The following is a 25437-nucleotide window of genomic DNA, read 5'->3' as shown; positions in this document are numbered from 1 at the left end:
GACCTTCAATTTACTGAGAATTGAATCTTGATGCAGTGCCTTTTCCTGAATGGTAATGGGGCACCTTCCACAGCTGTTCCTTCTGTGGCTTTTCTCCACTTTTTCCCCCCTAAAAAAGTGCATAAGATCCCATAAGCTTTCAGCACACTTCTAATAGAGGAAGAGTATTGGTAAAAATAAAAATAAAATGTTAAATTTCTTATATGAGAGCCTGGAGCAATGTAGGAAAGGCATGTCATCCTCCACACAGGTCCCCTCGACCTGTCTGAGAGCTCCCCTCCAAGACATGGCCCCAGCACGATTTGGCCGAATAAGAATATGTATACCAAACATTAAATCTGTTTTGTTCCCCAGAGGATGATAGCTAATCATCACAACACATATAAAACACAGAAACTTCAAGTTTGGAATGATAACATTTGGAGTTCATGTCTCAGAGTCAATTCTCATCAGGGGAAGCAGCTATGCCATACATCAGTACCAGGTCACAGAGCTTTGGCCCCAGACGTACAAGGTGAATGTGTCCAAAAGTCCAGCAAGGTGAATTTCGTCCCTTGTCTATGGGGCTAAAGGCTGTGGGAGCATGTGGGGTTAATTTTACCTGTACAAGTCCACCAGGGGGCATCTTAGAGTCATTTACCAGGACTCTTCCTCTGAACTGTCTGCAGTTTCAGCCTACCTCCTTCCAGGAAGTTCTACCTCCTCCAAAGGAATTTTAATTAACCATTATTTGCAAAGCTCTTGCTCAGTCCGAGGGGTACAGTAACAGCCCCTAGGGTTACAGTGTGGAGGGCACTGTGTGCACGATGTCCGTATACCCTGTATGCAGCGGTTGGGCAGGAACGAGTCTGACCCGTCCCCATCCCGAGGGTAGAGCCTCTGGCGTCGCTTGGCAAATGCACTCGGCAAACGCACTGGGGGCCAGCTGCGCCCTGGCCAGCTGCTGGTGGGGAGAAGCGACGTGCCTGGAATTTGTGGGATTGTGGGCTGAGAAGCCAGGCCCTTTCCCTCCTCTTGGAAAAACATACTCTCCTCCTGAGTCCCATATTTTCTCACACCTCATTTTCTGTCCCCACCCTCCTCCTCTGGGGCATTTGAACATCTGCTGTCCAAAGTGGAAACCTGGATCCCACTCAAGTGAAACTCAGGCCAACACATGACTTTCTTTTTTTCTGCCTCTTTGAAGCTTCTTTGTGCACTAAAATCTTCTTGCCAAACATAACAGCTAAGGGCAATTCTACTTGAGAAGACAGTTTTTCAACAAGACAAAGTAGCTGAAGTGTACTCGTAATCCAAAATTCTGCATCAGAAATAACACAAAGGGATAAGCAATTTACATGTCGCACATATATATATATGTATAAAATTTATCTGCATATGTAAAAATATCCTTTAAACAGTATATACATCAGCAAGCTTCATAAAGAACATGTCCCATCTGAGAGAGATCTTCTAAAAGAGTAAAGAGGAGATGTGTATATATATATATACACACACACATATATAGCCCTCTATTCAACTAATTTCTCGGGGGTTCTGTAGTTTACCAAGACTTCAAGTTATAAATCATGTACATCTCCACATCACACCCTAGCAGTAGCTTGACTGTTAAATCTAATTTTATACTCGTGCTTTCCCTTCCATCTTGTCCATCATAAAGGACAAAATTTACTCTGGAATATTGATGTCTGTCCTCATACTTAAGTGATTCTGTAGGGTTTAGACTGGGAATTTGGAAGAGAAACATTTAGTACCTTGAATGCTTAATCAAAATGTTTTTTAAATGTCAAGCTATTTTTACTATACTTAATAAAATCTAAAAAAATCAGAAATCTAAATTTTAATCCAGTAAATAAAAATAGTGGGTCTGGAATAATTCAGGGAACAGGCATCACTGGTGCTCCCTGTATTTAAAGGATAGTCAAAGCTGATGACTGACATACTGGTTTAAAGCCCTGGTCTGCACCAGTTGACACAGTAATTTTTAGCACAAACACCATGCTGTTTCTTCTGCACCAGTTGACACACAGTAATTTTTAGCACAAACACCATGCTGTTTCTTTCTTTAGGGGGTGGAAACTCACTAGAACACTTATGACAAGTGCCTGTTCCCCTTGTGGAACACTTTGTAAAAGGAAGCTTCAGTCTTCCAGACCTTGTCATTTGCTGCTGTTAGAGTCCTTTGTGTACACGTAATAGCGGCTGTGAACAGCTCCTCCCTCCTTGACTCTTGACCTTTCAAAGGTAAATGAGCCAAGCCTTGGCCAGAGACCACAGGATCTCCTGAGCTTAGAGGTAGCGACTCTTGCTAACAGACAGGAACTTCAGATTTCAAACATCCCCCACCCCTGGTGAGGCAGATGTAGTAGCTGTGGAGAGGCAATTTACATGTTTATATATAATTTATCTGCATATATATATTATATATATATATATATATATAATATATATAATTTATCTGCATATATAAAATATCCTTTAAACAGTATATACATCAGCAAGCTTCATAAAGAACATGTCCCATTTAAAAATCTCCTTGGTGACTTTGGAGCTCTCCCCAGTTGAGAACCACCAGGAGGGAGATTTATAAAGAGAGGGGGAGGCTGACTATGTGTCAACCCTGAGGTCTGTGGTTCTATACTTTGGCCAGTGGCTTCTGGCACCCTTTCAGTTAGCTGAGGCCTACTCTCACCGAAGATACATCCCACCCTGGGAATTTAGCAACAAGAAGCCCTCACCATTCAAGGACCCGGTGGTAAAAGGCACAGCCTGACCTGGTGGTCTCTGCACGTGTCTCCTGTCCCAAGGCGTTGCTGGGATCTGCCTGCACCACAAAGCAAAGCACACACAGATGTGGATGTGACTGAGGAGGTGACTCATCCCAGCAGCTTGTGCACAGCCTGGCCAGCAGCTCGGGCTGGGCCACACTCCCCACTTCGGGGCTCCCTCATTCTGATTTCTGGTTCAGTGAGGTCTGTGCTGCAATGGCCTGAGGCTTGGAGAAAGCAAGCTTAGACACCAGCTAGACTTCTTTCCTTCTCCAAACATTTAAAAATCTAATTTACAGATGAGAGAATACTTTTCTCTCTTTTTCTTTCCTTTAGTTTAAAATTACCCCCAGTTCCACCAGAGGATGAACAGATTTAAGAAGATGAGTTTTAGGTCAGTCTTATCACTAGTGAGTAAAGCTCTAAAGCTTTTCCAAAGAATTGTATTAAACTGAATTAAAACATGGTTTAGGGACCATCTAGAGGCCTAATTATTGCTTATGTCCCTTTTAAACAAATTATACTACTGAACTGAAAGGGCTAACATCATCCAGTGTGGGTTTTTTTTACTATAGCTTTACCTTTTATATAAAACAGAAAACAAACATGTTTTTCTCACCACTATAAACAATGCTGGCTTAAGCATCATTGTACAGATAGTTTTTTTCCATATTTTGCATTATTTCCTTAGGGAATGTCTGGAACAAAGGTTGCAAGCATGTTTGCATGATGATACATGTTGCCAAATTGCTTTCTACGAAAGTTGTATGAGTTACACAGCCTCCGACAATGTGGGTGGCTCAGTTTGACCACACATTCCTCTGCATCAGGACTTGTCACTTTAAAATGTTTTTGTTAATTTAAGAAGAGGGGGTGCTAACTTGTGTTAATTAACATTCCGCCTGTTATTAAAGAAGATACACATTTTCTCAAATCATTATTTATTGGTTGTTTTTCCTACTTGAGACTAATAGTTCATATCCGTTTTCCATTAATTTCTTGGAGGATTTCAGTGTTTTCTTATTTATAAAAACAACCATTTATTGCTTGTTCATTGTGCCAAGCCCTTCTCATACAGTCTCCTTTATTCCTTCCCATGATCTTGGCACACTGTCCCCATTTTAATGGTGAATAACAAATCTGAGGCTCAGAGAATTTAAGCAGTTTGGCTAAGTCACACAGAGTTAGTTAAGTGGCAGAGCTGGGACTTGAACCTTTTACCCTGAATGCTTGTGCTCCTAACCACAATTTCACTGCTCCTTTGTGCACATGTCAGGGCATTTTGTATGATAAAAATCTCAATACTGACCATTAGTTGCTTTTAATATTTTCCAAGTTGTCTGCCTTTTTTTTTTTTTAATGACTATGGTTTTGGTTTTGCAAGCATTTGTTAAAATGTTGTCAAAGAGGTGATGGAATGGCTAAAAAACATATGAAAATAGGTTAAATTTCACAAATAGTAAAAAAAAAACCACATTAAGATAGTAAGATGCCAAAATTTCACTTATCACTTTAGCTAAGGTTGGAATGAAAAAAAAACATATACCTGTATTGCTCAGGGAGGAGATGCCTCTATCCCCACACTCTGCTGTGGCCCGTGAAGGGCACCCCCTTGTTAAAAGCCAGTTTGTCAGAGTTTTCAATGTGTACATTTTGAACCATTAACTGCATTCTTAGCCTTCTAGTCAAAGGAAACAATCAGCTATGGCCGAAAGTTTATAAAATAATAAACTATATATACTTTATAAAATGATAAACATATAAAATGATGTTACTGAAGCAGTGTTTATAATATGAAAGAACTAGGCAAAATGAAATGTCCATTAGTAAAAGGGACTGAGTAAATGAACCAGAGAACACTATATAGTGAAATGCAATGCAGTCCTTAAGAATGAAGCTGTAGGTTTATTCTGTGACTGTTGAGATGCCCACAATGTAATGTTAAATGAAGAAGCAGATCATAACACAGTACATATAGAACGACCTCATTTTTGCAAAAAATGTGTATGCAGAGAAAAAAGACTGGACAGATATACACTAAAATACTAGTGATTTTTTTTCTCTCAGGAAAATGTTCTTTATACTTTTCTCTATTTTGCAATTTTTTTTTTGCCATAAGCATATATTGCTCTTACAACTTAAAAGATAAAGTTTGTGCCTCCTTTTTTCTCCTGTGTTTTCTTTGATCACTTCTAGGCCTATGGGGATCCCCTTGCACTTCACATTTAAGGCAGATTTACCTTAGCAGAATGTAGGAAGGTGCCCTCCACCTGAGTTAGGAGACTTGGGATCCGACATGTCCAGTCACTGGCCCTGAGCAAATCCCACCTTTCTAAGCACCCAACTCTTTCTGCAGAAAGTATTTGTAAACTGTAAAGCTCTGAGCCAACAGAATTATTATTCTTTACTGATTATAAATTTGTCAGTATCATTTTAGACCCAGGAATTTTAATCCCAGTATTTACAATTCATTCATAGTGAAACAATCTCCCAAGTGTGGCCCCCAGACCAGCAGCCCAACACCCAGCTGCATGTTAGAAATACAGAATTTCAGGCTCACCCCAGACCTACTGAATCAAAGCCTGTGCTTCAGTATGATCCACACATGGTGCCTAGGCACACTACAGTTGGAGAAGCCCTGGTCTAGAACAGATACCTCAGAAAAGTTTCTCTTATGCACTGAACAAATGGGAAATATTGGAGACACAGGCAGCTCTCACCAGCACGACCCCCAGGGCATCGTTAGCACAGGAGCCAGGTGAGTTTGAGGATGCCCCCTCAAAGTGACCTTCTGAACACTGGCTGTGGTTAGAGCCCAGAGAAAGGACCAGCCGAGCAGGACTGGGCTGCTGGACATATCCTGGAATCGAAAGATAGCCTCATTGCCATTTGACCTGGTGAGTCTGGTTTTCAAAAAAGGCAGTTTGAATTTTAGAATCAGTTCTTGGATCTACCTGGGAGCCCCACTTTGGGGGATTATTTGGCTTTTGCTTAATCTGGTGAAGACTGTCTTGCCAATGGGTCTCAGCCCCGGGCAAGTTCGCTATGGATTCAGTGTGACCAAAGAAATGACAGTAGAACATTCTTGGGGTGAATAGGTTTATTACCGGCTTGTTCTCCCAGCAGTAAGGTCAAGCACTAGTGTCTCTGCCCCTGCCCAGAGCACTGGGCCGAGTTCTCTATATGGAGCAATAATAGCTTACTGCCTAAAGGTGTGGAAGCAGTAGCCTAGCAACAGGACAGTTACATTATCAAGTGGTTTAAGTTCAGTGAGGGTCTTGGCCATAGGAACTCCAATTTCCCCACACTCCACCCCTCCAGGATTCTCACCTTACAATCTGCATGCTTTCAATCCTCCGCAATGGTCCCTGTGCGAGAAAGCTGGAGCACTGTAACCAGATTCCACACAGCAACAGAGGATAACAACTTAGAGATAGTAACAAAACTTAAGATACAGCAAGATTTTAAACAAAATTTATAATAATCCTCAAGTCAAAAGAAGTTCCCAATCCACAAAGAACTTAGGGGCCATAAGACACATGTTTTAATGACACCAACATAGGCAAATCTTGTCCATTGGGTAGGATACATGCAAGAGAGTGGTCCTGTGATAGGACTGTAGCAGGAAGGGGGTCCCTTCCAGGTCGAGTATACCATATTTTTACACCTCTCCCCATAGGGGTCACTGAAGGGTCTATATATAGTGCTACGAGAGGTGCATGCACTGGCCATAATGATAAAACAAAACTCCCTGGTAAGATGCTCCTACCTTCTGGCCATTCAGGATATACTACTGTGATCTTTGGTGGCCACTCTGCTGTTATTCCAGGAATACACAGGAGGCCAGCTTCCAGGCCTTGTCTCCAAGGTGCCAGGAGAGCCAGTCATCATTGGTCCATGTGTCAAAAGGTCCAAGGCCACGTCCACTCAATGGAGTCTCCAGGGATTAGTGCAGTTGCTGCTGGCAGCAAGATATTTTTTCTGGTGGCCAAACCTCAGCTTCAACGATTCTTCCTTGGTTTGTACTTGCAGTTATATAGGGGAAGCAGCCATATGTGTTAAGATGTCTACAAAGCTCAGGGCTTCCTTTTGGGTCTCTCATTCAAATGCTGTAGCACTGTCCATAAGCAGACTGACCATCCCTGCAGACTATTGGTATCTGACTTTAGTCCAGATTTTAACAAGCCATTGTGCCTCTCTATCATGCCTGCCGTGGTAGGATTGTATGGCACATGAAACTTCCACTTGATTCCCAGCTGTTGCACCCATTCTTGCAGTGTATGTCCAGTAAAATGGGTGCCCTGATCACTTTCAGTTACCTGTGGTAGGCCATAGGCGGCAAAGAGAGGCTCCAGGTCTCTTTTGGTCACCTACTGGTCTGCATAACGGGTAGGAAAAGCAACCAGAAGTCCGGTAGCTGTGTCCACAGAAGTCATGGTATACCAGTATCCTTCTGACACAGGTAGAGGCCCAATATAGTCTATCTGCCACCTGACAAGGGGTATCAGCCCCTTTGCTATTGTCCCATGTTGCTGTGGAATTCAGTGTAAATCCCTTTTGGAGCACACAACACACTCCTGTAGGACTCTACTGACTTCTTCAAAGGGAAAAAGCAAGACCCACTGATGGGCTACAGCCCACATTGTCTTTTGCCCCACATGCAATAAACGCTGATGTAAGAATTGGGCTATATCAGAGGCAGGCTTTCCTTCTAACCAAGGTATCTGGGCCAATTTATCTGCTTCATCATTTCCTGGGGATGCCAGTGTCAAATGATCTGTCACATGGTATTCTGTAATTGTTTTACTCTGACCACAGGCCCATAAGTCTTGCCACAATTCTTGCCCCCAAAGGCATGCTACCAGGTTGGTAGCCACAGGGTCAAGCCCCGATAGACAGCCCAGCTGTCAGTGCAGACAACTATAGGGGAGGGCTCCTGGCTGATCACAAGCCACACAGCCCGCAACTCTGCCCATTGACTGCTCTTCCCCTCACCATCTTTCATCCATATTGTCTCAGTCTTAGGATAGAAAGCTATGGCCTTCCATTTTGGGGGCTTCCCATGGCTGGAGCCATCTGTGTACCATGGATCTTCGGGTATCGGGGCTCTTCCCTCCCAGTAGGGACTCTCTGCTACTAATGGTTCGAAAGCAAGTTCTTCCTGCTTTTCACTAGTATATGCCCTTGGCCCCAATAAGCATTGGAGTTCTTGACTCAAGGGGCTACTAGAGAGGGCACTACACTACTGTAGGTAAGCACCCCACTTGGCCAGTGTGGCCGTTTGTGCCACACCACTCCTTGGCTTTCGAGTCCAGTCTCGTACCCACCCCAAGATGGGACAGGTGGTTATTACCTTTATCGGGGCCATTCCAGTGATGGGTTCTGTAGCCAGCAAGGCGTGAAACATGGCAGCCAGTTGTTTTTCTATCAAAGTGTATCGTACCTCTGCCCCTTTCCAGAGTTGTGACCAGAATCCAATAGGTTAGCGAGTTCATTCAGGCCGCTGTCAGAGACCCCAGACATAACCGTCTTCAGTGACATGAACATCCAGCTCACAGGGCCTTGATGGTTTATCATGCTCAAGGCCTGCACGGCCTTGACTACCTGTTTTCCTGTAGTAAAGGCAGATGCACTTGTCTCATCCCAGTCCCTCCTGATGCCCTTTTGTACCAACTGGTACAAGGTGAGTTGCTTTGAGTCATAGCCTATTACTTAGTCTTGATTGCTAGCACACAGGCAATGTGCTTACTAGGAGCCAGGCCCTGTTTTAAGTACCTTACCTATATCAATTCATTTAAACATCATAACAATTTCTAACAAGCTGCCAGGTGATGCAAGTACTGCTGGTCTGAGGACCACACTTGAAATCATTTCACTATGAATGAATTGGAAATACTGGAATTAAAATCCCTGGGTCTAAAATGATAATGACAAACTTACAAGCAGTAAACAATAATAATCCAGTTGATTCAGAGCTTTACAGTTTTGCAAAGCCTTTTTTCAGAACAGTTAGAACTTAGACAAGTACTATTATCAGAGGAGGACACCGAGGCACAGAGAGTTTACGTAGTTTTCCCAGGGTCACAGACCTGATAAATGACAGAGCCTGTGTTTGGACACAGGCAATCTAGCTTCAGAGCCATAAGTAATGTATGATTACTTTTTGCATGGCACTTTTAACATTCTTTGATTGCAAGTTGATTTGATTTGTTCATTTTATGTGCACCTCACAGAAATGTAAACATCTTGACAGCAGGCGATGGGTCTGCCTTGTTTATGTTGTATCCCCAATACCCAGAAAAGTCCTAGCATTTAGCAATAAATATTTGCTGAATGAATAATACTAGCACAAGGCTCTTCAGGGAAATTTACCATAAAGTTATATAGTTATCATGGCACAACAGTTGCTGTAAACATGGGACCAACTAAAGACAAGTAAACCCAGACCTGAGGGAGTTTCTGGGCAGAAAGCTCACTAGGCTCCCTCACACCACCTTACAGCTAATTCAGCTTCAGGACTAAAGGGATAACATTCTGTGAACCTTGGAGACAGCTGGCAAAGTGTTGAAACTCCTCGATAAATCCACAAGGACTAAGAGTTTGCTATCTTGAGCGTTCACTCTATACCAGGCATTCAATCAGATGTTCAGGATACAAAGATAGGTACAAAGGCACAGGATGAATGAGCCATAGTGCTGTGGGGACACAGAGGCTGGAGAAGAATTCTGCCTGGGATGGGGATGTGTGTGTCAAGGTTGTCATAAATGGCCTCATTTCTGAAGCTGGGCCATAAATGATTGAGATTTTGCGCTTAACGGGAAAGGGCTTTCAGGAGGCAAACACTTTCTTTTTTGGAAGGGCTAATGTTTATATAATCTTCAGCATCTTGTTCTTAACTCTAACAAAAACCTATTCAAGCTTTTAATACCACAGGCTGTGTCTTTAAATACTGTCTGAAACAAAAGAGTCAGTTTGAGGCAATTATTCAGATGATTCAGTTTCTCAGAACTTTTAGTCTGAAATGTTCTAATAGTTGAGGCTACAAAAGCAAAAAGTATAGAAAGACAGTGGTAATTGATTTGAATTCCTAATCTTGCCTGTATAGACCATCCAAAAGAGTTTAACTTGAGAGAAAATGCAGAAGTGGACTCATGCGAAATAGTTTTTTCCCTGAGTGTGCTGTTCTTTAGAAGAGAGAGCACAAAACTGTTAAGAAAAATTATTTCTTCTGGGCACAATTCACAAAAATGTTACTAGTCAGCCAGAGGAAATAGCTCTTCAGTGATTCATCAATTTAAAATGCATTGTTGTATCCCAAACTAATAAAGATATTTCAAAAACCAACACTTGAAATAGCTTCTAATTTTTAAAAGCTGGTTCCATTTTAAATAATACAATTCATGGAACTTAGGAAAGTTAAATTTTCATGAAACATTAAAATGGAATTTGTGATTCTATGAGTTACAATTCTGTAAATGCATAAAAATAATTTGCCTGGCACAAAATTAGACTTTAGGTTAGTATATTACTTCATTTGAGGGTGGAGAGCATACAGATGCCGAGTCATCCAGGATAATTGGAGAACTCATAGGAAGAGAGACAGCTGAAGTATATTTGCCTCTATTAATTTTCTCTTTAGCATCTTCAAGTAACATCTCCAACTTGAATATTTCACCTTCTATTTTTCTAAGAAAACATAAACAGGCATCTTATTGTGTACGCAGTCAACATTCTAATTAGTAACAACAGTTCTTGAATATAGCATTAATCTATATTATTAATGCAGTCTGTCTTTAGACAGGAAAGATAATGGATACCCACCCTGACTGACATCCTATTTATAGTTTTACTCCAAAGGTCTGGGCTCTAATACTCATTTTGTTACTCATTAACTGTAAATCCCTGAGCAAATCTCTTAATCTTTCTGTACTTCCAATGTCTCAACTATAACATGGGATAACACTACTCTGCTTATCTGTACCTGATAATGTCTGAGTTCTAAGAGCTATGGTTCTATGGAAATAATAACATATCAATTGAAAAAGAAAGGACATGAATTATCTCAATAACTTAATTAATAAGCTTGATCTATAGGTATATGTACATATATGTACATCCATTTTCCTCAAATCTATTACATTTACAAAAATTTATCTTGTATTAATCCACAAAGAAAAATCTCAATAAATTCCAAAACATTAAAAATTATACGACAGTTTTTCTACTAAGATCTCAAAAAAAAGGCAAGGATGTCCTTTCTTACCACTCCTTTTCAGCATTGTACTAGAAGTCCTAGCCAATGCGGTAAGACAAGAAAAGGAAATAAATGACATACAAATTGGAAAGAAGAAATAAAACTCTCTTTGTTTACAGAAAAAATCCAAAAGAATTGACAAAAATACTCATAGAATTAATAGTAATTATAGTGAGGTTGCAGGATACAAGGCTGATATACCAAAATTCATCATTTTCCCATAAACCATCTATAAACAAGTGGAATTTGAAATTAAAAACAATACCATTTACATTAAAGTCCAAAAAAATAAAACACTTAGGTATAAATCTAACAAAATGCATACAAGAGCTATATGAGGGAAACTAAAAAATTCTGAAGAATGAAATCAAAGAACTAAATAAATGTAGAGATAGTCCATGTTTATGGATAGGAAGACAGGATTGTCAAGATGTCTTTTCTTCCCAATTTGATCTCTACATTCAGTGCAATCCCAGTCAAAATACACCAAATTCTTTTGTAGATATTGACAAACTGATTCTAAAGTCTGTATGAAGAGACAAGACCCAAAATAGCCAACACAATATTGAAGGACAAGAATAAAGTTGGAAGACTGATACTACCCAACTTCAAGACTTATTATAAGGCTACAGTAATCAAGGCAGTGTGATACTGGTAAAAGACTAGACAAATAGTTCAAAGGTACAGAATAGAGACCAGAAATAGACCCACATAAATACAGTCACCTGATCTTTGACAAAGGAGCAAAGGCAATACAATAGAGCAAAGATCATCTTTTTAACAAATAACAATGGAACAACTGGACATCCACATGCAAAATAAAGAATCTAAGCACAGACCTTCACAAAAATTAAAGTGGATCATAGACCTAACATAAAATGCAAAACTATAAAACTCCTAGAAGATAATGTTAGAGAAATACCTAGATGACCTTGGGTATGGTTCTGACTTTTGAGATATAAGACCAAAAACATATTCCTGAAAGAAATAATAGATAAGCTAGATTTCATTAAAATTTAAATTTCTGCCCTACAAAAGACAATGCCCAGAGAATGCGAAGACAAGCCACAAACTGGGAGAAAATATTGGCAAAGACATTTCTGATAAAGGACTGTTGTCCAACTCTTAAAATGCAACAATGAGGATAAAAACAATTTAAAAATGTGCTAAAGACCTTAACAGACACCTCAGCAAAGAAAATATACAAATAGTAAATAAGCATATGAAAAGATGTTCCACATCATATGTCATTAGGAAAATGCAAATTAAAACAGTGAAATACCACTATACACTATTAGAATATGCCAAAATATGGACTACGAGCACCACCAAATGCTGGTGAAGATGTGGAGGAATAGGAACCCTCAAGCATTGTTGGGAAATGCAAAATGGTACAGACACACTGAAAGACAGTTTGGTGGTTTCTTCCTTACCATATGACCCAGCAATCGTGCTCCTTGATATTTACCCAAAGGAACTAAAAACTATATCCACAAAAAAACTTACAGACGTTTACAGCAGCTGAATTTGTAATTACCAAAACTTGGAAGCAACCAAGATGTCTTTCAGTAAATTAACTGATAAATAAACTGTGGTATGTTCAGACAATGGAAGGTTATTCAGCACTAAAAAGAACTATCAAGGCATGAAAAGACATGGAGGAAACTTAAATGCATAGTGCTAAGCAAAAGAAGCCAATCTGAAAAGGCTACATATTGTATGATTCCAACAATGTGACATTCTGGAAAAGGCAAAACTGTGGCAACAAGGGGAAGATCAGTGTTTGCTAGGGGTTGGGATAGGGGGAGGGATGAATAGGTGGGCAACAGAGGATTTTTAGAGCAGTGAAAATTCTCAGTATGGTACCATAAAGATGGATACATGTCAGTAACTACAGTTATCATGGTGAACAGTTTGTTATGTATATAAATGTTGAATTGCTTTTTTATAAACCTGAAAATATTGTAAATATTATGACAACTGTACTTTGGTTTAAAAGATGGATACATGTCATTATACATTTATCCAAACCCATAGAATGTACAACACCAGAGTGAATCCTAATGTAAATATGGACTCTGGATGGTTGTTATGTATCAATGTAGGTTCATCAGTTATAACAAATGTACCACTCTGATGGAAGATATTGGTAAGTGGGGAGGTTGTGCGTGTGTAGAGGCAAGGGGCACAGGGGAAATGTCTATGTCTTCTTCTTCTCAATTTTTCTGTGAAGCTAAAATTGCTCTAAAAATAAGTCTTAAAAATTATATCACCCACAAGAAGGTAGCTCCCCTCAAAAAATATATATAATTGGAAGTTTTAACACATCTAAATAACTCTTTGGTTAAATAAAAAAATTTAAAAATGGGGTTAGGCTTGATTTTGACTTTCCTTCAAAATAACCCCTTGCCAACTTCATCCTCCTTCTTCATAAAGTAATGTTCTTCTGCTTGCTGGTTAGGCTACCCTATAGTTCTGCTGTGGCTTGAATGTCCTGAATTGCAATTCTGTTATTCCCCAATAAATCCATTTTTGCTGGGTAAAAAAAATGGAGATTAGGGATAATCTACATTTATAATGTAATAACATACATATATATGAGTAATAAATAAGAAAACGGCATATGAAAACCAATGTGATTTAGCAAAAGCAATACTCTGAGGAAACTTGATAGTCAAAATGCATTTATAAGGAGGGAAAGTTAAAAAGTAAGTATTTAAAATAGGAAAAAGAACAAAAAAGGAAGAGATTCATAACAGTAAGGAGAAATAAATGAAATTTAAAAGAATCTGATCAATAAAATACAACATTTTCTCTGAAAATAGTATAAATAAACCACTGGAAAGTCTGATTGGAAAGTCTCATTAAGAATGAGAAAGGAAAAACACCAGGAGAAAAATTTTAAATCAAATGGGATTGAACAACCTCATATCAACACTGTTTAAAATCTAAATGAAATGGACAAGTCTCTCAGAAAACATAAAGTATTAAAATCTACTCCAAAAGAGGTAAGAAATATGAAAAAACTAATAGTGAGAAAAAAAAGATAGAAAGGATTGTCAAAAATCTACCCCCCAAAATCTACACCAAACCCAAGAGGAATATAGGTGAGTTCTACAGAGAATTTAAGTAATGCTTATGAAACATAAAAAGAAGGGGAACTTTCCCAGTTAATTCTATAATTAAATATTAAGATATTTTATTATATTAATATGTTAAAGGAGATAAATTACATTGCTAAATCCTCTTTGAGTAAATATTTTCCAAAATGAAAAAAAAATCCTTGGAAGTTAGGAATAGTTTTTTGATAAGTAGATAAGCTTTACCAAAAAAGTGTTTTTGTTGTATGCTGATAATTTTTTTAATAAAGTTTATCTACTTGAACAATCATCATACTCGGAAGAATTCCCATTCCCATTAACATGACAAAAATTGTTTTCACTAGTATTATTCAATATTGTTTTGGAAAATGTAAGCAAATGAAATAAAGCAATAAAAAGAAATGTGATTTGAAAGAATTGGAAGGAAGAAATGATATAAAGTATGAATATTTAGAGGGAAAGTGAGAGTTTGGGGAACCTATCATTATTTTCAGATGTCCTACCTAAAAACTAGGACAATCAACTAAAATTCAAAACACTAAGAACAGAATTGCCTAGAGTAGCCCACTATGAGTTAAATATATAATTTTCTTTATTTCTTATATATATTGATTAGGGAAAACATCTACTAACAATACTCAGAAAACTATAAATGAGCTAGGAATGAATTTAACAAAATGTTATGCTTCTGGATGGGAATACTCATTACAAAGATTTTAATTCTTACTGAACTAATCTGTAAATTCAACACAATCCTAAATAAAATTTGAATGGAATTTTGTTAAGGAAGTTTGGTGAGCTGAATATAGAGATTATTAGTATGAAGGGTGTACAAGAATAGCTCAAGAAGTTTTTAAAAAGAAGAAATGTTTCAAAATATACACTAAAGTATAGTAATTTAAAACTGTGGTTAATGTTAAAGTGGAAGTAAAGATCTATTGGATGGGATAGAGGCATCCCATACACACTTGGAAGTTTTGTATATGGTAAAAGTGGCTTTTTCAAGCCGTGGGGAAAGGCTATACTGTTCAACAAGTAGTGGGACAAAGATCTAATCATGGAAGAATCATATTGATAATCAAATAAAATGGAGGAAAATATGTTCTGATCCAGCAGGCAGATGAGACTCAAGCAGGGGACAAGGAGAGGTGAACATTTCAAGGAAGGAAGTCATGGGGCAAGGACTCAAGGTAGCGGGAAGAGATGGGCTTGGGAAGCATGGCTGCAGAGGGTGGAAAAGGAGTGAAAGAGGAAAGAAGAGGTGAAAAGGCAGATTTGGAGAAGGAGAAAAGATATTTTTGAGGGAAACTGTGATCTTTTCTGTAAGCAGAAGATAAGGTTGTATGTTGATAACAGGGAGAAGGGATTGTTAGAGGTAAACCCCATTTGTTGATTCCTCAGCATCTGGTGTTAGTGTGTGAGAGAATCAAATGACTATCAGACTCCATTCTGACCAGCAAGTTGCATGACATCCAAAGCACTATTTTTGCGTATTACCTTCTAAAGATAATATAAGAAAATTTGAGTAGGAGCACAACTGCTCACTTAAATGAGCAATCAGTCAATGAACCTACAGAAAGCCATCTAGAGTGGCTTTTGGACTCAATATTTAGAGGATTCTCCACATACCACGACCTTGAGGGTCGTATGGTGTTCTGCTCATTGCTGCATCGTGCCTGTGTTAGAACAGGAGCCGAGCCGCCTTTGCTTGCTCTGAGTTCTGGGAGGATCCTTCTTCCCTTGCCCTAGTGTGAAAACTTCTCCTGTATATGGGATATAATTGCAGTTGAAACTTCTTGATTTATGCTGGGGCCTGGTGCAGTGTGGGTGTAACTGGGATATAAATGAGGAATTGCATAACTTGGTCTTAATGTGCACAGAGGACTGTGTTTAAAGCAAGTGGGATTCCTTGCAAAATAAATATCCTTTATTAGTTTTTAAACAAGTAGTGAAAGCATGTGGAGATCTCTTTTCCCTAGGGTGGGTAGGGGAGAACTAGCCTTTGGGGAAAAAAATCATTATTAAAACCCCATCCTTCTGTCTAGTTTCTCAGTATTGAAATAGCAGGAGACAGAGATTTCATTCATTTTGAAGTGGTAAAATTATACTTTGGGAAAAATACATCAAGACATTAGTGCCAAAATATAAACTATTAAAATGTTTTGGCATCAAGAATGACTCCATGTTAAATGCTATGAATAGAAAGAGCTGAAAGTACAAATATTAAGCCAGCTAAATGGATTCTTTTAATTCATACCAGGAAATTATATGGAAACAATCCTAGCCTTGCATCCTGGAACACATCTTCAAGTTATTTGGATTGGAGAAAGCAGAGCATGATGCCATAAAAATAGCCAGCTGGAAACTTCAATATGAGTGTGCATCCAAGTTTCTAATGTGAAGTAACTGTAAGCTTGAACATTTTCCCTTTATCAGGATTTGTAGGTCCCTCACCCCAACATTAACCAACTAACAATGACCCTCTCCTGCCCACTGCCCCTTTAAAATTGGGAAAGAAAAGGGGGGAAAAGAGGGACAGAAGAGAAGAAGCAGGCAGGGGAAATTAATGCAGGAGTGGGGTGAAGGAGACGACAGGAGGAGCTTGAAGAAAAGGCCCTCTGGGTTAGATTGTGGGCCTTTCTAGAGTTTTCTTGTGCTGTTCTAGGTCTCAGAATCAATTATAACAACATCCAACAAAATGCAAAATGGTGGCACTCTATCTCCTCCAGGAGGCAATGGCTCATTTGTGGGAGGGGAGCGTGGGGGGCTCTGTCTGGGTTGGTGCCCAGCACAGCACTTTACATATAGCAGGATTTCCGTAGTAGATGCATGAGGTGACACTGTTCCCTGGTGGCCCAGTTTTTGCTGACCCTAGAGCAGTGGCTTTCCAAGCACTAAGTCAGTAGCCACATCAGTATCCCACGCAAAGGATGTCGCCTCTGACCCCTCTAGCTCACACAGTTTAAGCCTAACCTTTCAGGATCAGAGCCACAGACAGCTGTGGAGTCATGCTGCTTCAAAGTCAGATGCTTCTCCATTTTGTCCAGAAACTCCTGCTCCAGCAGTTCAAGATGTCCCTGCAGTTGCTCCAAGACCTGTAGCAATGCAGTCACTGGAATCATTCACATATAAGCCTGTGCATGTAGTTATTTCTCCCCAAAACTCAAGTAGTAACAAAATGAAGCCACCATCCCTTTCCTGGCAACTGTGTCGTTTGAGTCTGACAAACAACAGACGATCCGAGAGCCATCTCAACATTCATCACACCCTCAGAGCACATAGCTGAGAAGTGTAGCTACTTACGATTCCTCTCCCACAACCCACTCAGGGACCTCTGAGCTTCCTTAATGGGACATTAATATTCCTGAATATATGCAGAATGACTTTTAGCTTATATAGCACCTTCCCATTCATGATTATATTGAATTCACACATCAGTGTCGTAAATATTGCAGACTAGATATTACCACCCCAGTTTTGTAGAGCAGGCAGTTGGAACTCTAGGAAGTATGTCTGAAGCCACAAAGGTTTTACAAAGCAACTCAAGTTTAAGGTCCTGAGTTTGAGTCTATGGTATGGGAGAGTGAGACAGGGAAGAAACTCAAGGAAGTTTAGCAAACAGCATGGAATGGGTCTTGCAGGTACCACTATATGCAGCCTCGCACAGATGAATGTTTAAACCGTGCAGGTAGGGTCTTGTCTTGGTGTGTGGAGGCCCTGCAGCCTCATCATAAAAATTCCCTGAGCCCTGCCTATGCTTGGCCCTGGGCCAAAAGTGTGAGAGAGACAAAAATTCTATCAGACACAGTCCCTGAGCTCAGATTTTATTCCATTTGGGAAAAGAGATCATGGATTGGAGTGCTTTGCCATGGCTCAGTGGAAGAAGTGAGACTTAAGTCAGGCTTGAAGTGTTCTCAGGAGGCCTGGACCAGGCAGTGTCCATGAAAATGGAGACAAAAGGATGAAGGAGAAACATACTGGCAAGGGCAGGAATATAACTAGTGGGTTATGGGATCAGATACACCATGGTTCTTGTGCAGACTCCATCACCTACTGATTGTATGATTTTAGTGAACTTGAACTCTAGGCTTCAGTTTGCTTACCTGAGATGATACCTCACCTGATATTGTAAAAAGCAAATGAGATAATGCTTAGTGCCAGGAGCTTAGTACATACGCAATAGATGGTAGCTGTCATCATCATTATCATTCATTCTTATTAAAAAATAAACAAATCTGGAAACCTATTGGCTATAGAGTATTAAAAATGACACTTGTGATAGACATTTTCCATTTTCCACCTAGATGCATCCCCCATCTCTTTGCTGCAGCCAGGAGCCTGGCCTTCAGTGGACGAGGTTAACAGGCTCCTGTGCACCTGGCCTTGGTTGATTTCAGCCAGTGGAAGGCAATAGCAGGAGAGGGGAACCGAGGAAGGATGAGGTAGGGGTCTTGCTCCCTGACTTACTCCTGCCTGTATGGTGGACTGGCTGTGTCTCTCTACCAAAAGCTGCTGAGGGAGCTATAGCTGCTTCTTTAACTCCAGTACCTGATCTTCTGTTCCTTCTGCCCACTGTTCCTTCCACGAGATTTTTTCCATCCCTTAACCTGGTTTCCCTTAACATTGTTCACTGTTGCAAAATAATGCCTTATTAAACTCTCCTCAACTACTCCATGGGAGGTAAGCAAGCCAGTTCCTGCCAGGACTCTGATACTATAAATCTCACAGACGATGCTCAGGTTTCTAGTTTGGGAGGTGGGAAGAATGTGAAACTCCTGACTAAAATCAGTAATTCGGAAAGGCTTACAAGTCTGAATGAAGCCATCAGTGTTGAATAAGGTAGAATTTTCAGAGAGAGAGGCATATCCGGGTGAAGATACCCATAAACATTTGGAGTCATAGATGGGAAGTTAGGACTAGTAATTTAGGAATTGGTAGCATGAAAATGGCACTTAAAATAATGAGAAGGAGTGAGGTGTTTAAGGGAAAGAGAAAAGGCAAGAAAGCCAATTATGAATTATAATTTAGGATCTTGGAATTTAAATTGTGTAATATCTCAGAGAAAGGGCACAGTTTTCTAGCCATACATGTACCTCATTTAATTCTCATAACTCTGAGATGCAAAGACATGCTCCATGTCTAAGAATGTACAAACAATACATGGAACTAGGATGTACACTCCAAAGTCCAAATACTTTCTACCGTGCTGTGCTGATCATGCTGAGAAGGTTTAGTTTTGGCCCTGGCTGGCTTTCTTCTGACACTGAACCAAATGGACCTGGAACATGGAACTCTCAGGCAAAGGCTGACACTGCCAGGAATCACTGGCACTCTCCCCTCAGCCCCAGCAAGAATCTCCACATACCCTCTAATATCAGGAAGAAACTCCCTGAACTGAGGCCTCAGAGGGATAGCACCTTGAACCAGTTTCCTCTGCCTTGCTCAGTCCTTTAAATGTCTCTGTTCTCCCAGTTCCTGAGACCCTGGCTTTTGGAGATCTCCTATACCATTTTTTCCTTAACTCCTACAATCTGGCTTCTATAGATAAATCTCCCACTTCATTAAAACCAGGCTTCCCAGGGTCCCTCATGGCCTCTTGGTTGTCAAGTCCAGTGTACACCTTGCTTTCCTTCCTTCCTTGAACACGTTTGATGATGTGTCCCACTCATGCTTCTTAAAACCCTCTTTTCTCTTGACTTCTGCAGCTTTGCCCCTTCCAGGTCAGCCTTGATCTTTTGGGTCCCTCCTCATCTGTCTCCTTTGTGGACCCCTCTTCTTTTACTGACTCTTTGTTGCTGTTTCCCATGATTCTCTCCTTGGTCTTCTGGCTACTTAATCTGTGTGGTTGCCTGGGTAACCTCATATACCCCATAGCCTCAACCCAGAAAAGATTGCAACCAAAACTTACATTTCTGACCCAAACAACTCCCCTGAGGTCCAGATCCATTGCTCTAATTGCCTACTGGCCTCTTCAGTGGTTCTACAGGGACCTCAAAATGTCCCAAACTGAACTTGACATCTTGCTTCCTGCCTGCCTCCCACACCCACTCTGAACTGGATCCTCCACTTTTATTTCTGACGTTGGTTGTTGCACCAAAAGTCTGAAACTCCTTCAAGCCTCCTGCCTCTGTTATTCATCCCTTTCAATCTGCCACTGACTCTTTAAAATTTAGATTTGTGCCCCCTCTCTATCCTCACTGCCAGCCTTGGTTCAGGCCCTCTTATCTCGTTATGGGGCTACGGCTTCCTAGCCAATCTCTGTCTCTACAGTCTTGTCCCCATGATACTTGCCATTTCTCAGCTTTAAATCCTCCTATGTTGCCCTGCCCCTCAACCTCAGGATGAAATCTAAACTCCTTAGCTTGGTTTAAAGGCCTTTCATGATGCAGTCTTTGCCTCCCTCTCTAGTCTCCTCCTTTCCTCCTCACTGCATGTGTGCTGAGCTCTGTCTGGTCAGTTACAGTGCCGAACAGTTCCTCACCCTGTGAGCACTGACTCCAGTGCCTTTGCACCCGCTGACTCCTTTTCCTGGAACACTTTGCCCCTACTCTGCCAAGCTCACCCATATTCCTCCTATAGTGCCAAGGTCAGAAGTCACTTTCAGGAAGCTTCTGAAGTGCCTCCTAACTGGCAAGGGCAAGCCTCGTCTACACTGCCATTAGCATCATATGTAACATCTTTCAAGCTGCATGTCACTTGTCTATTTACCAGTCTGTTGTTCCTAGGAGACTAAACCACTTGAAAAAGAAATTGTTTCTTCATTTCCAAATCCTGAGGGTTCTGGTAGAGTCTGGGACATAGGAAGTACCTGATAAGTGTTTATTGAATAAATGAATGAGTTATTTAATTAATCTGATGAATGAATGAATGAATGAATAATGAACAGTATCTCTTAACATTTGGGCCTTCTTGGTTCGTCTCTATGCTGTCTGGTTCCCGAAGCACAGCCTGTCCTGAGCTTTGCTTATGTCCTTTACATCAGGACTTTGGACCACCTGCCTTGTTGCTGACCTAATGACCTAAATTCCATCTTCAACTTTGCACATTTCTGGCTCTAGCAGTCTCAGCTTTTTGGCCCTTCACAATGATCCACTCCTGCTTCCCATGCCTCTGGCACTGATGAACAGACTGTGATAGTTACACACAAATTAGGGATTTGATCAGATGCAACAACAAGATAGGATCTAAGAGTCAAAGATTTTGGTTTCAAAAGCATAATGTCAATACTGATTTTAAGTTTTCAAAGTTTTATGTACTAGCAGATACTGGCAATTTTTATAACCTATATTCCCAGGACCCATCAACTATGGATGGGCTGGCCCTTAATAATGACTGATAAGTTATTCTCTTGAACCTACTGCCATAGTCTTAGATTTATTATGGGGTGACTTGTGAAGAATAACAGCCATAAGTAAAAGATCCCTTGAGAAAGACAGAGTGTTAAATACACATAAAAATAGTATTCTAAGCCCTCTTAGCCCCTGTAATACAAAAATAGCTTAATCTTCAGCAAAACATTTCCTATCAGAGTATTTCCACTCCCACCAATGTAGAAGAAGCATGGTGCTATAAAGTCATTTGTATTTACCCATGTCAAATTCCCTAATAAGTATTTTTAAAACTAGATAAAATTTATTACCAGCCTCTTGTCTGGCAAATGATAAGAGAAGTCCAGTGCTATGCTTTTGGAAAATTCTTGTACCTGTAGCAAAAAAATGCAGTATTTCATTAATGGCATGGTGTCTTATGTTTGAATTTTGTTACTTCTGTTGTTCATAATAAACTTTAAAAATATTACTTTAGTCTTCAGTTGATCTGTTTGCTCTTTTAACTTCTGACACATCTGTTTCCCTTGGGATATCTTTTGAAATATGTAAGAACTTGAGGAAGTGTCTTTCTGAGAAGTTGATGACAGCTTAAAGAGACTTGTCTCAACTCCTAGTCCTATATAAGAAAGAATAAGTTTTGGCTACCCTTCATCTCAACCTCATTGCAGATGTATTAAGTTCTAAAAACAAAAGCCTGTGATAATCACCACCATTTGCTATTTTTAAAAAAAGTTTTCAAGATATATATCTAAGTCAAAGAGGTTTAAAAATACTACTACCTGTGAGAGGTTCTTGGTAGGTATGTACTTTGGACTCCATCTGCACAATTAAAGGATAAGAGAACATTATTGTTGATATTCATCCATGACTCCATTAGTCAGAATGGCCTGCTGTGTTCCAGGTCATCATGGAGGCAGCATAGTGTTGTGTCAAGAGCTGAAATCCCACTCTGACACCTATCTACTAGGTGACCCAGAGCAATTACTTCATCCCTGTAAATCTCAAATCTCAGCAGCAAAATGGGGAAAGAATAGAATCTACCTCATCGGTTGTGACAAGGATTAAATGTTAAGTACTATCATAATATCTAGCACATAGTGAGCATTCAGTACACGTTAGCTGTTATTACTGTCATGCTTGATACTATTATGTGGAATACTCAAGCATTTCTCCTTAAACTAAACCATAAGCTCTAGGAGAGAGGGACCATTATTGGTCTTGTCACCAGCTCTGGGGCTTATGCTCTCACTAACACCAAAAGCATGGTAGTCACACTCTAGAGAATATTATAAAACGTATGCACTAAGTTCCAAAATGTGTCTCAAGACAGTGATTACTTACACAGTCATGACCTTTTCTACTCACCACAGGCTACTTGGACAGGAGTTTAAATTCCAGAGTGATTCACCTTGAGGGCCTTCCCATTGTTTTCAACACATAAAGCTCAGACACATGCTAGTTCTAGAGAGGTAAATGCTAGTAGTCAAACTAGACTATGGTTATTATGAATATTTCAATTATATGATGCATATAGAAATTCTGGAGTCCAGTTATCCAACCTGAATTGACAAGACTAGAGAAAATCAGCACCTGACTTTCGACTCCCACCGCCAGTCTGCTCCGACTAACCATGGGGCCCTGGGAACTATGCGCACACAGTGCTCTCTAGCAACCAGAATGAGGAACCCCGAGACTCCCAATGTCACAGGGGTACAGGTTTTCCAAGGCTTAGAGAAGTATCCCTTCAAGGTCAGGTGGGCTGCTAGCTCCAGCTGTAGTGGTGGGGGGAGTGGTTTCTGCTCAAACTCCTTAGAGCATTCAGTTGAAAGAGAAAGGAGTTAAAGCATGAGGGATAGAAAAGGAAACAGGCAAAGAGTGTTCAGTCCAGGGTCCCCTCTATATAAGGCTGGAAGGAAGATCATACAGTCCTGGCAAAATGTCAGGCAAAAAACAAAAAAAATATTTACTTTGATCATTAATGTGAATTTACTTAACTACTGAACCTCAAATAATCAATGAGATCCTGAGCCTCAGCATGTTGAAAATTGGATGGGGGGAATGGGAAGATGGGGAAAGGGAAAACAGTATGAATTAAACATTAACAATTTTTACTAGTTACTATAACAATCTTGAAACATGTTGTTAAAAATCTTAAGTCGATTTAACATTAATAACTAAGGGTGTAATATGTGTAAGACACAAGGCCAGGCCTCTGGGAGAATTAGGCAATGGGAAGATGAAGACATGGTTGCTGCCCTCCACAGGCTTCAAATCTAGTGGAAGAAACCTGTATTTCCAAATTTATTATGATGCAAAGCAGACTGAGATAACTGCTGTGACAGAATACTAAACAAAGAATAATAGGAAAGATTAGGACTGCAGGGTTCTGAAAGTCCTGTGGCCAATAAGGAATTAAAGGAAGCCATGAAAATGAGCACGTCTTTGGTAACAGACAGAATGTTCCACGTAAGGCAGGAGTTCGGAGAAGATGGGGCCTGCGGGGAGGTTGGGGGACAGCCAGGTAACTGAGGTTGATGCTTGGGGGAGGGGAGCTAAGTTTAGAAGGATAGGATGAAGTAAAAAAGGGTGGGGCACAAATTCCAGGTGGAAGAATTGGGAGTTTTTCCTACCCTGTGTTGTGGTTAGTTCAGCCCTGATTCTTGTCATGAGGACACCCACTGAGCTTCTGAGAGGCCAAGGACTGGCCATAATCAAAGCTCAGTTCAGACACCTTGTAAAGAGCCACGCTGACATTGGTGAGCAGTGGGCCTGTACTTCCTGGACACCGCTCTGCTCTCACTTACCTTCATCTGCAAAGGTTCAATAGCTTTCCGTTTCTGCTCTTGTTTTTCAACACAATTTGACCTAGGCATGCTTTCTAAAATATCTTGCACAATAGCTGATTTATCTCTTAGTTTAGGAGAAAAACTGGCTTGTTTATCTAGTGTAAGTGGCTTATGGATTAGGTTATTTTTAGGGATTTTTCTCTTTGGGAGGAACCTCAGAGAAATCAGAGAACCAGTAATTAACTTGACCGGGGCCATAGTTAAATCTGTTGCCTGAACTTGCTTTTTCACTCTGCTGTTTCTGGGGTGCTTTCCCTTGGACACTTTTTTTTTATCACTTAGGCTCTTGACTTTAGTTAAGAAATCTGAATTGTCCTGATGTCTGCTACATCCAGCGCGCTGGCCCTTCTAAACTGGAGGTGTTTTCTTTCATTGTGGTTGGAGAACAGCTGGGCTTCTTTGCTTTCGCCATCCCTGTTGGGGTTGAGTAGGTCAGAGAGTTTTGGAGTTTGTTCTTTTGGCCAAGAATTCTTAACATAATGCAAAATAATATTTTTAATAATAGCTTCATCAGAACTGGCAGCATTAGAGATCTCTGGGAGAGTTTCACTGTTAATGCCTTGACCTTCTGAGATTTCCTCCTTCGAAAGATGGTGAGTAAAATATCAGAAATGTTTGACTTTGAAGGGTCTCCTTTATTAGCTGGAACATGAAGATTTATGGTGCATTGTGTCTCTGTCTCATAGTTTTTGTTTACAACATTTTCGGGCATTTTATCCAGAGTCATGGCCATATCTGTGTATCTGTAAGTCCCCTTATATGTAGCCTTTTCTTGAGTGTCATCAGCTGTTAAAATAATTTGATCTGCGGCATCAGGGGTACGTTTGAGGTAAGATTTTAAACACTGTAGATATTAATTTGGGAGAAATCCCAATTAAAAGGCATATCTTCCTTGTGCTTAGAAGCTGTATCTTCTGAGAATCCGGTTTCATCCATTTTTGTGCAGCCTAACTTCCTTTGTCCTTTGCTGCCTGGTCTTAATGTTTTCAATTGTAACAATAGATCTTCTGGTTTTCATTGATTGTCTTCATTGTGTGTGCTATTCTGTGCAAAATGAGAAGAGCCTCATTGTTAAATATATTGGAATAATGTATGAAATTATGCTTATCCCAGTATCTCTGCCAAAACAAAATGGATGCT

At 40.1% G+C, this 25437-nt stretch overlaps 1 protein-coding gene across 1 annotated transcript in view; it reads right to left on the bottom strand.

The window, feature by feature from the left end:
* The window catches only part of AKNAD1 (AKNA domain containing 1), a 33223-nt gene extending 7990 nt beyond the window's left edge, over positions 1-25233 (bottom strand). Inside the window, 12 exon segments of the mRNA XM_073228396.1 lie at positions 10298-10454; positions 17097-17218; positions 21763-21825; positions 21922-22067; positions 22231-22270; positions 24256-24435; positions 24437-24567; positions 24570-24634; positions 24636-24701; positions 24703-24895; positions 24898-25113; positions 25116-25233. Of these exon segments, the coding sequence (XP_073084497.1) occupies positions 10298-10454; positions 17097-17218; positions 21763-21825; positions 21922-22067; positions 22231-22270; positions 24256-24435; positions 24437-24567; positions 24570-24634; positions 24636-24701; positions 24703-24895; positions 24898-25113; positions 25116-25233 (1497 nt within the window).
* Positions 25234-25437: the final 204 nt, after the last annotated feature.

The sequence above is a fragment of the Manis javanica genome, unplaced genomic scaffold (assembly GCF_040802235.1).
Source record: "Manis javanica isolate MJ-LG unplaced genomic scaffold, MJ_LKY HiC_scaffold_35, whole genome shotgun sequence".
In the NCBI taxonomy this organism is placed as follows: Eukaryota; Metazoa; Chordata; class Mammalia; order Pholidota; family Manidae; genus Manis; species Manis javanica.
Note: the sequence above shows the minus strand (reverse complement) of the source record. Positions and strands in the feature narration are given on the sequence as shown.